Consider the following 16,035-nt stretch of genomic DNA (forward strand, 5'->3'; position numbering starts at 1 on the left):
ACAAATTCTAACAACCAAATATGCAGTACCTGCACATTAGCCACACTGAAATTAGTTTGGCATTGTTCACGTGCCAATTTCGACATAGGTTCCAGAAATTCATGAATTTAAACTCTGAAAACTACATTTTGGAGATTTTGAGTTGTTCCATGTGAGTCACTTAACTTTGCAAAAAGAAGCAAACAAACCATGTATTCACCACTACATTAACCTAACTTTTTAACATAACAATTTGAAACTATTCAAAATCTGTTTTATAATCAAACCCAAATCAACATTTATATAATCTAAAATTGATTCATAAATTTGGCTACATTCATAAGCTCACCGGACAAAAAATTAGTCACTCCTGGAGAAATCATTACAAGAATAATTTAATACCATGTAACTCCACCTCTGGACTTGATAACTGCCTGGATTCAGTTAGGAAGTGAGCACACAAGGTTGTGCAGGTACATCGCAACCAGGTTTAAGCCACTAGCTGAGGATTTGATCGCGTGATTCCACAAAAATTCAGGAATGCTGAAATTGGTGTTTTACCCACTGTTCCAACATGTCCCACAGATTTTCAATGGGGTTCAAGTCAGGTTATTTGCAGACCAATAGAGATGAAATAGGGTAGGGTAATGTTCATAAATCTGGTTACAAATGTCTCCAGCCCAATGAACTTTGCTGTTGTCATCTTGAAAAATCAGGGTATCAAAAGCATACTCATCATGCAGATGTTGACTGAAAGGCAACACCTGACATCCAAAATGTTTAAATAAACATGCTGGTTCAAGTTAGTAGTTACCAAAATGAGTGGGCCCAATCCAGCTTGAATCCAAGATGAATTTGGCCTTTGGTGCACTCAACAACGTGCATCTATGAAATATAGGCAAAAACGTGATTCTTCAGACCACATTACCTTCCGCCAATCGCTACTGTCCACATTCTATGATTTTCTAGTCCATTGAAGGTGCAGAGCTTAATGTGCCTGTGTGAGCAATGACTTTTTGCGAGGTGATCGATTAGAAATGTTCATTGCATGCAGTTCCCGTTTCAATGTTCTCTTATTAACAGGTTGGGATGGACCTTCGTTCACTGTTTGCAGCAATTCCTGTCAGGTTTGGAAGCCATTTTGATTTACAAACCGTGAAACGTAACTCTCCGACCACAATTCTGACATGTTTCGTGGCCACGTGTAGTACACCACTGCTTGTAGAGACAGTCCGCTGCGAAACACCAACAAATCCAGCAGCTTCACACACCGTATGGCCATGGGCATGGCCAAACATGATTGCTCCTTTTTGCCACGTGTCACATCCTTACAGCTAGCTATCCATGTTGACGTATGCTATCCTTGTTAAAATGTAAATGAATAATTCACAAACATAGAGTTATTATCTATCATATTTCACCATATACTCTTTTACATGAGTTAAGCATGTATTTGAAATCTTCTGTGTGTATCCTGTTATCACATGATGAGTCAAGCTACCATGTAGGTGCAAAGGCAACAGACCAGTCAACATACTTACTCTATATTTACACTAGGGAATAAACTATTAACACTGATGCAGCTATATATAGCCATTGAAACATATAATTTATTTCTATGATAATAGAGTCTACAAACCAATTTATTTATTTTATACTCTATTGTTTCACTTCAAACAAAAAAAAATATTTGTATGTACAAAAATTTCTGCATCTGAAATTATATATTTAAAAAAAAAACATCAATTTAATGCTTTCATACAGTTAAGCAGCGTAACTTTGTAACTACACTAACAATATGTTTGCCTAGAGATGTTCACATCAGTCTTGGAGAGTGTTTCCTTCAAAACATGTGGCTACACTAAGGAGCAGCAGCAGGTGTTGCTAGCACCGTATGCCAGTCCCGATAGCCATGAAGGTGCCGAAGGTGCCCCCACCTTGGACCATGGTCTTCCCCACGTTGGTGACCAGGTCCCTTCCCCTCAGGCCGTACCTGCACACATTCAGTCAATATGCATACAGTGATTTACTATCATAAATATCTTAAAACTATACTATATATATATACTATACTGTAACTATAATATACATAACTATCATAAAAGGCATGGCGGGGGAACACAGGCACTGTTAGATTAACAGTGTTACCCCAACCATTACAGAACATACATGTTCATGTATTAACTGTGCCCACGAATTTTTTTGTGTGTAATAAATTAAAGGGCACACATATTGTGTGCAGAGCATTAAAAAAAAAACATACAATTTTAAAACTGCTCGAAGATCGCTGTTAATAAAGCATTTAAGAATATGCTGAGGGCGGATGAGTGGTGGTGTTCCCGGATTTGTCTTAAAACAATATGTTAAGAAAAGTGAAGATACCTAGTATGTTTATTTTCAAAGAATTTTTGGCATGAAACAGATTGTACAGATGGTACAGATTCTTGAAAGCACTCAAGACTTACATTACAGCTTATCTTCATTTCTCCACCACATAATGTTATGATTACCACTCAAATCTCAGTTTCCCAATGCATGATGATAAGACCACGGTACCAGTTCAGAACCTTTCTCTTAAAGGTGATCTAAATGTTAATCACAACTTAATGTGTGTATCAGCAAAATTAATCCATTTGACAGTTTTGTGTGATATTGTAAAAAATAAAAAATAAAATAATAATTTTTAAATATTGTTGTTGCCCTTTAAACCACACTTCTTATTATCAGTCACTTATTTTATTTTTGAAGTGTTTACTGATATGCTGAAGAAACTGTGGGCACCTGAGACCTCACCATGCATATTTACTTCTGCAAAAGGCTGGTTGTCTGTTAGTACCAGAACACACTTTCGTTATTAGTCATCTCATAGATAGTGGAACATTGCACTGCATAATAAACTGAATTGTGATTATGTTTTTGCTTGATTTTATATTTATTAGTTATTACATCTGAACTTTTGATTAATTTAACAAGAACAACACTTTAAAATAACATAATATATTATATTTAGAGATGGTGATTTATAGCATTTAAAATAATATTTAGCATTCTGAATTTGAAATTTAGCATTTTGTAGCATTTTTAAAAACAAGATTTAGCCAATTCTCTCATTTTACACTACTGAAGAAAAGTATATTTTTAAAAAGCATTAAATAGTACACATATTAATTATTAACAACCACAGAAATAAAGATCTAGCACAACTACAAAGATAGCCTATCTTGGCAGGTTTCCAAACAACTTTTTAGCACTTATGAGTGCAATAAATTGAATACTTAAAATTACAATAAATATTTTTTAGCCGTGTTCAGGGCCATAGTTGATGTAGAGTGCACAAATAATGTTACTGAAACTTGTTTTTTTCAATTATATTTTTTTGTTTTTTCAATTTTCGCCTTCTTTTGGTTTTTGATCATGCCAGAAACCGTTGCTTGCAGTTTTACCAAATTTTTTTCTTCATCCAATTTCTCGGTGAATCTTTTTTTTTTTTTTTTTTTTGCAGCCTGATGTCCCTCAGATTTAATGTGCTTTTCAAGTGCATCTTTTTTTTTCCACTCCAGGCGGCGATTACAGAAAGTGCACATTAAAATATTTTTATTATTTTCGTAGAACTGTTCACTTTTGTATTCATTTATGCGATCGCGAATGGAAATTACGTTTTGTCCCATTTTTACCACGAGAAATAACAGTATACAACACATTCACGAGTATGCACGTATTTGTAAACACACCACCTTCCTCAGACTACACAAGAACGCGGCTTTCATGTGAAACACAGCCAGAAAATGGGACTTACAATTGTTAGCGCGGCGAAGCAGAGATGTCGCAATATGGTGGCCTAAAAACTTGTACTCTGCAAGATGACGGACAATCTTCCAGCTAGTTGTTCTTTGCTTTGTTTACAATCACGAGGCACAGATGGCCATTCTTCATTCAATATTTACGAACAATAGTAGTTGTGAATGACGTGACAATAAGATACTTGTGCTGAATACGCCATAAAATGATGGTTTCTTTTGATACTGAACTGAAACAAAATACAATCGGTAAATAAATTGTGTAGAGTGAAGACGAATCTACGTTTTTTACCTTGATTTCGTATTTTATGGTGGAAAGAATATAATTTAGCATATTTTTGCATCTACTTTGCGAAAACGAAAAATCACCATCCATAATTATATTGTTTCATTATTGAAAATGGTAATATTTTTAGTTACCACTAAAAAAAAAATAGGACCTACGTTGCAGGCCATGGCTTGATTTTATGCTAATTTTATTCAGTTCTTGCTTAACATATTTACAGAAACACATCTCTGTAAGTGAAAACAGCATATTTTCTTTTCAGACAATGGATGTTTTTTTTCCCTTCAAATCAATTTATATGGTGTCATGCTTTTTTTTTAATGTCACATATTATCAACTTTATTTAGTACTTGCATGAAACAAAGCATAGATTTTTTGTGTGCTGCATGTTAATGGTTTCAATAAATTAAGCAGAGTGTACCTTTGTAACAGGAATAGTTTTCTCTTTCAATTATCATCTGTACAGAAAGTAAAAACCTACTGTTTCTTTTAGACTTGACCCACCCTTTTGTAGCAACAGGAACATATATTGGTGCATTTAATTTTATTATTTTTAATGTGTCCTGGTCATAAAACCAGTCTATGATAAGATTGTGTATCCTACCTGTCTTTAAATGGTCTCTGATCATAAAAACTCTTTGTTACATACAATCTTAATTGCAAATCCAGAGTAGATGGGCTGGGACCATGTTCAGGTCAGAGATAGTCCGGGTCAAACAAATCTTGCCTTAACATACATGTAAAATAATTTTTGGGTGAATAAAACTATAAAAATTTATGTTTGTTGATTTTTTCATTCCTAAATACAACTTTTGTTACAACTTAATTTTGTGTTTAATACTGCTGTATACGTACACCTAAGTTTCTAACCTACCAACTGATGTAGGATTTTTTTTAATGTCTAGATTAACCAGACGTTGGGACAAACAGGAGCCGGGTTTGTGAGACTATACTGTACTTAAAGCCATCCAACTAACATAGCAAAATTTGCAGACATGATCTCAAAGCTTTTTTTTTAATTTTCCTCGGCAACCTAAAGAAAACTTAACATCTTTTAAGTTATACTTACGGCCTGTACAATAAATATTTCAACAATGAATATGCTATGCCAAGGGATACAGAGAAACGCCTCACTTTTCAGATTCCTAAAAGGATTTGTACCTTATATGTTAAAAAGAGCATGAATATGACTTGCATACTTGCTATTTTAAGGTGAACATGAGACACCTTTATTGAGAAAAAAAGTAATGTAACATATAAACCACGGAAAATAGAAAAATTTATATTTAATCATAAAATTACTTAACTTATTATAAGTGGGAAGAAATATTGCATGTACCTGAGAGCAGAAAAGCCTCCAAACAAAGCCCCAGATGCCATCCCCACACAGAATCCAATCATAAAACCCATCTTCATTTTGTCCCAACAGGTAGGACCGCCAGTCTGATACGCCCCCACGGGAACAGGCATGTTTCACACAACTTGCTGTTGGAAGAAATGTGCATTGGTAACAAGTCTGACAGTCTGTTTCATTGCTGCACTTAAAACTTTCATCAGTTAGGTAAATGTAACAACTTAAAAATAATGTGGGTGCACTCCAATTCAAATACCAATAACAGGCCCTACACAAAGGTATATGCATTCATTTCCTCACCCTGCTAAACACAAGTGTCTGAAACAAGTTTCAGATGAGTTGGGAAGAAGAGTAATATGTGTGTATTACAGTATTTGCCAAGACCTACACTAAACCAAGTTATAGCCTTAAAATTAGCATCTGCTTGGCTGAAATTATATCTGTCCTGGTAGAACCATAAATTATACACTTGTTCAAGTAACAGTGATCTCTCAGTACTGGCCAGTAGGTTCAGGCAGTGTTCCAATCTGCTCTTTTCATATACAAATTTTTTTCTACAAAATCTTTGGTATGTTTTTTTTTGTTATTTGCATTTTGCCAACTTTGAAGCTTACAAATTACAAATGATAAAATTACTGAAATGTTAGTTGAACCTCATACAAGTGCTAAATACACCAATCAAGTTATTGGTTTGAAAACTTTGTCTTCATAAATGATACGAAAGTGTTGGTTAAATCCTGGGTATTAATGTACTAAGTTATAGTGTGTCTCTTAGATTGCAGTACATAGTAAATTGTGCCCACTGTTGTCATATTGATACTACTTGGCTTTTTAATATTATAAATTTTATTTTGTTTGTTATCATTAATGATAATAAAATATTATATATATATATATATATATATATATATATATATATATATATATATATTTAAAAATGGTATTAGTGATTTTGATAAGGCCATAAAATAGTGTGTACTGACAGTATGACAGCTGTATTCATTCTGAAATAAAAAAAGATAATAATTTAGTGCTAAAAATCAATTATTATTTCACAGGAGAAACTTTGTATCAGTCAGTCACTATTAATAACAAAGTAAAAAACAAGTAGGGTGGAAAACAAGTCTCTGCCCCAGCCATAAACGTACTGACATCAAAAATCCCTGCCATTTTGATAACAGCCTGTTATACTGTATTCCTATGAATCTTTGGAGAACCATGGGATAAAGTTGCAGCTAGTATCAAGTAAACAATTAGGCCAATCTATCGTGGAAAAAAATCTTGGCTACTTTAACAAAAAAAATAAAGCACAACACAGTGATGGCTGCATCATTGCACAGGCTACCTAACGTAACCTCTATAAACTGCAATTTCTCAGAAGTCAGTCAGAATTTTGAAACCCCCTTTTCAGAGTAACTAGAGGAATGTCTGTAGTGTTAAAAAAACAACAATCAGAATATTATAATTTTTTTATGAAAAAGTTGCGACCCTTACAATTTACCAAAACCCAGAAGTTAAAATAATCCAGACATATAATTATATTACCTACCATCGTATTGTGACTATGCTATAATTTTGCAACCTGTTAATTTCTAGAGTTGCGGCATTTCCGTAAATACAACAATAAAAGTACAAATGTGTTGTTTTTCAACACTACAGACCAACCTAAAAAGAAAGTTTCAAATTTCCTATTAGATTCCGAGAAACTACCGTCTAAAGTGATGCGGCCGCTGCCATGTTGTTATTGAATAGCACAGCTGAGACTGTTTTCAACTAGAGAGATACCTGATCCTGTTGTTGCCAACCTATTGTTTACTTGATACTAGCTGCAACATGATCCTGTGGTTCTCCAGTGATCCTTAAGAATATAGCATAGCCAAGTCTGTTTTCTAAAAGACAGGAATGTTTAATGTCAGTAAGTTACGGTCGGGGCCAAGACTGTTTTCCACCCTAATTGTACCTTAAGGGCCTGCCACATTTGCACAGGCGCATGTCTGATGCGTTGGAGCTGATGATGCAGATGCAGATATGCCATTTGATTGGTTCATGTGACCAATAATGTCAGTGCTGATGGTAAAGTCAGGCGGAGTGAATCTGTCGTACCATTGCTGGTGAACTTGAACTTAGACAGGTCAGACAGTACCATCTGACATCATGAACAATATTCACCATTGATTAGCATGATGAGTAAGTAAACCAAGTAAAACTTTTAACTAAAGGTCTTATCACTATCCCAGGGCACTATTTTGTTGAATTTGTTTTCCATTAATTTGCTTTGAAATGGAAACAATATACCCAAGAATGTAAAAAAAAAAAATACATATGCAGGCATGAAAATAACAGGTTTTACCCAAATGTATAATAAACTCTTATATAAATTTTTAAAAACTATCAAAATTCCATTAATAAATGTTTACTTAATCTCAATTTTGTACAAAGCTTTCAAGTAAAGCCAAGATAAATATCTATATCATTGTACCTATTATGTGAACCAAATGCATCTGACAAGTGAATGTGGCATGCTGCTACAGAATATCCATAAGACAGAATGGCCATAGATCAGATGCGACTGCACGAATGTGGTAGGTCCTTTATTGTGAATAATACATTGCAGCTAACTTGAAATCCACATGATTTTACAAGTCCCAAACAAAAATTATTTATATATTTAACGTTACTTTAATAACACGGTTGATGATAAAACAATATTTTAAAAATAAACAGTTTTATATAAATTTGGTTAGAATTTTTAACGCTGTTTCAGGATTAAAAAGAGGAATGGCTAGTGCTGGAATACACAATTTTTGTAATAATACGACTTAATTTACTAAAAGAAAAACAGTTACACTAGAAATTTGTATTTGTGTACGCATGTAGGCCCTAGACAACGTTTACACAATATAACATAAAGAGATAATTTTCTCTGAGAGTTACGTGTTTTTATTGTTGTATAAATGTGACTTACTTGTATGTTTCAAACAATATTTAACGAGCGTTCGTAAACGTTTCCGAATAATTCTTATTTAATTTTGCATCATCCAAAGAGATAAATTTGATCTTAATCCTTGATAAACAGTATCAACCGATTCCGCCATGCGTGTTTACAACTACGTCACGTAAACGCAGAGAAGTTGTGCCAACCTGAAAAATAAAAAAGTAAATTATAAAAACATTGTGCACAATTGAATCGACCGTTTCACGCAATCAAAATAAGTTTATTAAATTCTATGACTTGAAATATTTCAGTTTTAAAAGTTCGTTAACAATAATTTTACTGATATTGATTTGTTTTTTGTTTGTTTCTATTAGCATTTTCCAGTAAAAGTGCAAGTGGCATGTGACTGCACTAAAGTCCCATTTGCTCATACGTCAGCAACTGGAAAACATTACATATCCTAATGAAAATGCAAACTTTGGGGGCACTATTTAAATTTTAGCATTAATAAGTGAAAATATTTCCATTTAAAGTTTTGATAAAGAGTGGGGAAATGAAATGAAAATGCTGCTGCAGAAATCTCTCATCCCCGTCCCCCCTTATACACCTTTTACAGGTACGGTAACAATCAATGTGTGTCTTTCCAGTTATGTGGGTTGATTCAAAATGCATCGTATTGGGCACTCCCGTATTACTTTCAATTAATTTAAAATCTCGGTATTATTCATTTAAAGTCGCAGGCGCCAGGTCACTGTGCTGAAGTTCGCTCTATCCGCTGGCTCTATCCGGCCGCCCGGGTGCGTCATACAACAGCGAGCTTGGACCAACAACGGCCTAAGTCATTTCATGCAAGTACGGAAATTCTAATAAACATGACTATATTAATTCAATAGAATATGAGATAGCTGGTATATAGAAACCTTCCTACATGTGTATACTATAAATTAAAAATATAATTGAAGGTAAAAATGCCGTACCAGACGCACTAGGGCCTCTCAGTGCCTCCAATGTGTGGTTTTCAGGGTATCTTTCACAAACAATTTATTTTACCCTGTTTGGCCATCGCTACCGATAGAGATGACATATAGGGACCTTCCTACAAGTATATACAATAAATAAAATTTATTACATGTGAGCAAACTATTGTAGCGGTTGCACAAGGGCCTCTGAGGGCCTCCAAAATGTGGTTCTAAAGGCATATGCTATAAACATGATTTTTTTTCACCCCTTTTGGCCATCCATACCGATAGAGCTGATATATAGAAACCTTCCTACAAGTATATACAATAAATAAAAATTAATACATGTGAGCAAACTATCGTAGCGGTTGCACCAGGGCCTCTGTGGGCCTCCAAAGTGTGGTTTGAAAGGCATATGCTATAAACATGATTTTTTTCCACCCCTTTTGGCCATCCATACCGATAGAGCTGATATACAGGGACCTTCCTACAAGTATATACAATAAATAAAAATTATTACATGTGAGCAAACTATCGTAGCCGTTGCACCGGGGCCTCTGAGGGCCTCCAAAGTTTGGTTTTAAAGGCATATCGTCCCTTAACAGCCAGAAGGGCCAACATCACACTTTTTTAAAAATTGAGGTTTTGTTATGGCAGTAATCATGGCCGTTCGTAGTATGTCCTGGCATATCACAGAAAATTGTATATTTATATTAAATAAAAAAGCATCTTTGTAAATACACCATAAATTATTTATATTTTCTAAATAGGATTTTTTTAAATGTTTTAATTTGATCCTGAACAATTTGACATTTGTGATGTTGGCCCTTCTGGCTGTTAAGGGACGATATGCTGTTAACATGATTTTTTTTTCACCCCTTTTGGCCATCCATACCGATAGAGCTAACATATAGGGACCTTCCTACAAGTATGTACAATAAATAAAAATTATTACATGTGAGCAAACTATTGTAGCGGTTGCACCAGGGCCTCTGAGGTCCTCCAAAGTGTGTTTTTAAAGGCATATGCTATAAACATGATTTTCTTTCTCCCCTTTTGGCCATCCATACCGATAGAGCAGGATATACAGGGACCTTCCTACAAGTATATACAATAAATAAAAATTATTACATGTGAGCAAACTATCGTAGCGGTTGCACCAGGGCCTCTGAGGGCCTCAAAAGTGTGGTTTTAAAGGCATGAAGGGGTGAAAAAAAAATCATGTTTATAGCATATGCCTTTAAAACCACACTTTGGAGGCCCTCAGAGGCCCTGGTGCAACCGCTACGATAGTTTGCTCACATGTAATATTTTTTTTTTATTGAATATACTTTTAGGAAGGTCCCTATATGTCAGCTCTATCGGCATGGATTGCCAAAAGGGGTGAAAAAAATCATGTTTATAGCATAAGCCTTTAAAACCACACTTTGGAGGCCCTGAGTGGCATTTGTGCATCTGGTAAGGCATTTTTCCCTTCAATTATAATTTTAATTGATAGTATACATATGTAGGAAAGTTTATATATACCATCTATCTCATATTTTATTGAATTAATATAGTCATGTTGATATAAATTTCCGTACCTGCATGAAATGACTTAGGCCGTTGTTGTTCCAAGTGCGCTGATGTATGACGCACACAGGCGGCCGGATAGTGCCAGGGGATAGAGCGAACTTCAGCTCAGTGCGAGGACAGTATCCTCCCCTCCTATTTGTTCTTTTCCCCTCTTGCCAGCCACATCTGCGCATGAGGGCGGGACGATAGTACTTAAGAGCTTGAGCCCCTATTATTTGCCTTGTTCCATTGTTTATTTCACTTTTGAATTTTAATGCACAGTAAAGACAGGGTCTTTAGGTGATATGAGCTGGTGTGTAAGATTGGCAGTGTAAATACCTGTTACTTTTGATAACTTGGCTACAGTTGAAATGCATTCACTTTTGATTTTGCATTTTGATTAAATAGTTAGGTATGCTTTAAATTATACTGAGACACATCTTTGTTGAGTGTCATCGCTGAGTTTGATATTGCCATACCTTGTATCATTGTCAATTGGACAATAACTATAGGCTTTTGATATTTGATTCAAAGCCATGTTTCATGTCAGTATTGCAGGCGACAGAAGTGTGCATTTATTCGAGTCATGAATAAATGTTTTGTAAGCAATTGATTTTTAATATTGTGTTGCCGGAGAGTAGGTAGGGGATTTTTGCATGAGTCACCTTTATTTAATTTTGTAGAGCCATGTACTCAGGTTCCTTTGACTCTGGAGTATGCTTTCTCGTTCGTTTACGAGCCACTGCATTGAGTAGGAACACTTACACTTGGTAATGCCTGGAGCACTTAAGGAATTAAACTCTCACTGTTGTTTGCTCCGGGATTCCTCTCAGAGCCTGTAGTAGAGAATTTTATGTTTATTTGAAACTTGTATAGATATTGATATTTGCCAATGCAGTATTTAACCATTCCAGTGATTGTAATATAGTCTTAAAAATTTCATTAGTGTCTAATAATCACATAAGTTAGGTAGTGTGTATAGAATTGAAACTCACACACACAACGGTGTCTTAATGAATTGGGCACCAAGATAAATATTGAAAGAAGCTGTGCTCAGGCTGATAACAGCTCTTTATTGTATTTAAAGACTTAATATTTGTTAGTTAGTTTTCCTACATCGTAGAATCATTTAGCGTGTGATATTTATAACATTAGTTACTCTTTTATATATAATGTACCTATTACTTGTTGCAGGTGCCACCATGTTTCAGTATTATATAAAAATTGTACCAACTACCTATGTAAGAAGAGATGGAGCCATTTTGCAAACTAATCAGTTTTCTGTGACAATGCACCAGAAGGTAAGAAAATAACATTTTAAAATTAGATTGTTATAAAAAATTTATTGTAGCACAACCAGACAAATAATGTTAAACATTTGTTTTTTGAATGAATTATATGTTAGTTTAACCATTTGCCATATTCCAAGATTATTGTTTATGAACTGTAGATGATTAAAACTTTTTTAAAATTAAATTATGCAAAAATTCCAAATGCATATAACTAATTTTTAAGAGCATTTTCTTATACATAAGGTTTGTGTTTACTGTACATGTGTTTGTACCTTATTTTCAATTCTTTTGTTCTGAATTTTTTATTTGTGCCACATATTTAGCATTTTAAAAAATATGTTGTAAACAAGACCTAGCCTAGATGTATTTTAATGTCATTTTGAAATTGAGTTATTCATATGTTAAACATTGTATTGTGAGTACCACAGCTGTTTGGTATAGCATATGACCAACTTATGTAAAATAATCACATGTTTCAGGCTGTGTCAATCCTCACAGGCGAGTCTGGTATGCCAGGAATTTTTTTTAGCTATGAGCTTGCTCCAGTCATGGTCAAGATATCAGAGAAAGAAAAGTAAGTACAGCTAATTTGGTGAAAAATGATTGAAGATTTAGCTGTCATTCCTAATCACTAATATTTTATGATGCAATAGTTCTAAACATAAATTTTAAAAATTAAAATACATATTTTACAATTTCTTTATCCATCACTTTGAAGAGTCAAAATATAAAGTGTTGTCACGGTTCTGGTTTCGTGAGAGTCGCTACAGTGTTGATTGATAATGGGCGCCACCACGTGGAAGGGCACGTGAACCCGGCTAAGATCCGTCTCAGGGCGTGACGTCGCCCGTGTGAGGCAAGACTGGACCCTCGGTTAACTCCCGTAGTACGTTCAGACCTGGCCCGTTCTCAGCGTCAGGCACGCTTATGTTATACCAAGTAATAGTGGGCTCTCCAGGCGTCCCACACGCCTGCGCACGAGGTATAGGTCGCCACGTGTTCGTTGAAAAAATACACGAAGACAATTATAATTAAGATGTTTAATACGTGCGAATACTCCCATACACGGCCTCACGAGGGTGCGTTTCCAAGAACCAAGGCTCTTAATCGGAACACAGGAATAAGGCCCACGCATGTGGCCTGCACAAGCGATTACTTAAGAACGTTAAAAGTCTGGTTAAGAGTTAAAAAATGATTAAGTTAAACAGTTCCCCGACCGAGGCAAGCCTCGGGGATAACGTGAAAGAGATTGGAAGTAATTAAGCAAAAATGGAATTAATGGTCAGCGAACAAAGAGTGAAGTCCCCGGGTGCGGAAGGCAGCGTCTTACCTCGGTCATTGGTGGCGTGGAACTGACCGAGCGAAGGGCTCCCTCGGAACAACATGGCGCCTTCCCGCCTTGCCAGATTACCATTACGCCTTTCCGATGAAGTGCCTTGCAATCTTACATAAAGAAATACAAGAACACTCCTAAAATTAAGACACGCTCTCCCACGGCTCTATTTCTATTTAACATAGAGTTATTAGTTACTTAAATTTAAATACATATCGACTATGTTCATGTTCGGGCCCGCCCGGCAATGTCTTTAACTTACACACTAAAACTTACATGCTAAACAAAACAAAAGCCCTCCCGCCTTTCAGAGGCGACACAAATAAATGGGGAAAAAATAAAAAGCTATATAATATAATTATTACAAATTTAGAGGGACGTCGCACTGCCGCTACAGCGCCCTCTTGAGGTAGTTCGTGGCACGCTATTCAAACACACACACGTGACTACGTACTCGTGACGGTGCGACTGCCAGTGCGGGAAGTGGGACGGTTGGCGAGGGGAAAGGTGGCAGAGGCTGACCAGGCTTCTGGGGCGCAGGCCCGGTTGACGTCAATGTTTGTTTGTGTACACCCAATATTTTAATTATAATATTTTCTCCCAGATTAAGTGTGGCCTGCATTAAAACCATTAAGATATATCTTGTTAGTTTGCATTTCCCAGCCATAGAAACACAGAAAATGCACTCCTAGTTAGTGATCATGATATTATTAGTCAAACAAAATGTTTAAATTGGAATGCTTATGCCTGACTTACCACAAACAACAGATAACACATTTCATGTACAGTGGAATCCGTTTATAATGACATCGAAGGGAATTGACAAACACGTCATAATAAGCGGACGTCATACAAAGCGTTTTGTGAAGAAAAAAAAAACTTTTTTAGGTGAATACTTTTGTATTTTAATAGAGGAACTTAGCATAGAAACACGTGTACCAACATGATACATATATGTATATATTTTTCATTTTTAAGTTAAGAAATCTGTAATTTTTGTCTGCTTTTGTTTTTTCATTTTATTGTAATAACAGTCTCTAATACTATTGTGTATAGAAGACATTGCCATGGTCAAATTACTATAATTTTCAATATTGCTATGAACAAATCGTGATAATTCTGCAGCCTTTAATGCCTCTTCTGCGGTAGGTAATGGTGCTTCCTCGACTTCCTCTTCTCATTCCCCATCACTTTCGAGGTGTTCCCTAGCATTAATGTTCTGTACAATATTTTCATCGGTGGGTTCTTCGGATGTGAGAAGAGCACTATCAATGTCAACATTATCTTCCCACATTTCCGGTGCTGCTAAAGAATCTGAATTTAGGTTTCGTGACCATAAAGATAAAGGGATGTCATCTTCTTCATCAAATTCATGTTTTGCTGTTTGAACAGGAAAACCGTCATGGTTTCCAATGAATCCAGCATGTTTGAAACAGTTGTGAATGGTACTTTGTGACAATTTATTCCAGGCATCATTAACCATCAGAATTGCATCTAGCACAGTTATTTTCATAGAAGAATTGTTTTCATTAGCATCAAGACAATTAATCATTTTGAGCACAAGGTTTTTTCTCAAATTAGTTTTGAGTGATCGTATTATTCCCTGATCCATTGGCTGTAGTACTGATGTTGTATTCGGCGGAAGGAAAGCAAGTGTTATAGACTTTAAATCAGTAACTTTTGGATGCGCCTGGAAATTATCAACCAGCAATAAAATCTTTTTCTTCTTCTTCACCAAATCACGATCCCAATTTCGAAGCCATTTTTCAAAAAGCTCTGACGTTATCCAAGCTCTACGATTGTTAGCATAATCGACAGGTAACCATTTGACGCTGCTAAAACATCTTGGTTTTTGTGACTTTCCAATAACGAGCAATTTCTTTTTCTCTGTGCCACTCATATTTGCTGCTACCATTACAGTTATTCTGTTTTTCGACAACTTGCCTCCACACCAATTCTCATCTTTAAATTTCAAAGTTTTGTCCAGCATTAATTTGTAAAACAGTCCAGTTTCATCAGCATTAAAAAGCTCATCATCAGAAAATTGTCTTCGTAGATTCGGCCACACAGACGTCAAACAGTTTGTTGTTGAATTTTGATCAACAGACGAAGATTCACAGACAATTTTTCCCGCCACAATGTTATGTCTAACTTTAAAACGACTGATCAAGCTTGCAGAACAATTGAAGTCGAGAATACCAAAACGCGTGGCAAAAATATTTGCCTTTTCCTGTAGCATAGGGCCGCTGACAGGTATTCCCTTGTTTCTCGTGATTTTAAACCACTGAATTAATGCTTGATCAACATTTTCTTGTCGCGATTTTAGAAGCCTCTTCGGTTTCAAAACATTTGAATTGAACGATTGCTTAATCCGGTTCTTGTTTTGAAAATCATCGAGATTGTCGAATGACCCACGCCAAATTCCTTTGCCAGAGAAGAGTTTGATTTTCCATTTTCTAATCTGCATATAATTGTACCTTTCTCCTCAATCGTAAATGCTTTACGGTGTTGAGATGACATTTTTTCCACAGGATATCACGAACAAC

The 16,035-nt window shown here is 35.5% G+C and overlaps 2 protein-coding genes across 2 annotated transcripts in view; one reads left to right on the top strand and one right to left on the bottom strand.

The window, feature by feature from the left end:
- LOC134535999 (endoplasmic reticulum-Golgi intermediate compartment protein 3) overlaps positions 1-16,035 on the top strand; it is a 57,250-nt gene that overhangs the window by 39,270 nt on the left and 1,945 nt on the right. Inside the window, exons 9-10 of the mRNA XM_063375490.1 lie at positions 12,059-12,165; positions 12,636-12,730. Coding sequence (XP_063231560.1) covers positions 12,059-12,165; positions 12,636-12,730 — 202 coding nt within the window. The remainder of the gene's footprint in view (positions 1-12,058; positions 12,166-12,635; positions 12,731-16,035) is intronic.
- On the bottom strand, positions 1,570-8,537 carry LOC134536020 (reactive oxygen species modulator 1). Its single transcript, XM_063375523.1, has 3 exons — positions 8,382-8,537; positions 5,402-5,547; positions 1,570-1,972 (listed from the first exon to the last, which is right to left on the bottom strand). The coding sequence occupies exons 2-3, from the start codon at positions 5,530-5,532 to the stop codon at positions 1,864-1,866; spliced, it is 240 nt and encodes a 79-aa protein (XP_063231593.1). The 5' UTR covers positions 5,533-5,547; positions 8,382-8,537; the 3' UTR covers positions 1,570-1,863.

Source organism: Bacillus rossius, chromosome 1, assembly GCF_032445375.1.
Source record: "Bacillus rossius redtenbacheri isolate Brsri chromosome 1, Brsri_v3, whole genome shotgun sequence".
Classification (NCBI taxonomy): domain Eukaryota; kingdom Metazoa; phylum Arthropoda; class Insecta; order Phasmatodea; family Bacillidae; genus Bacillus; species Bacillus rossius.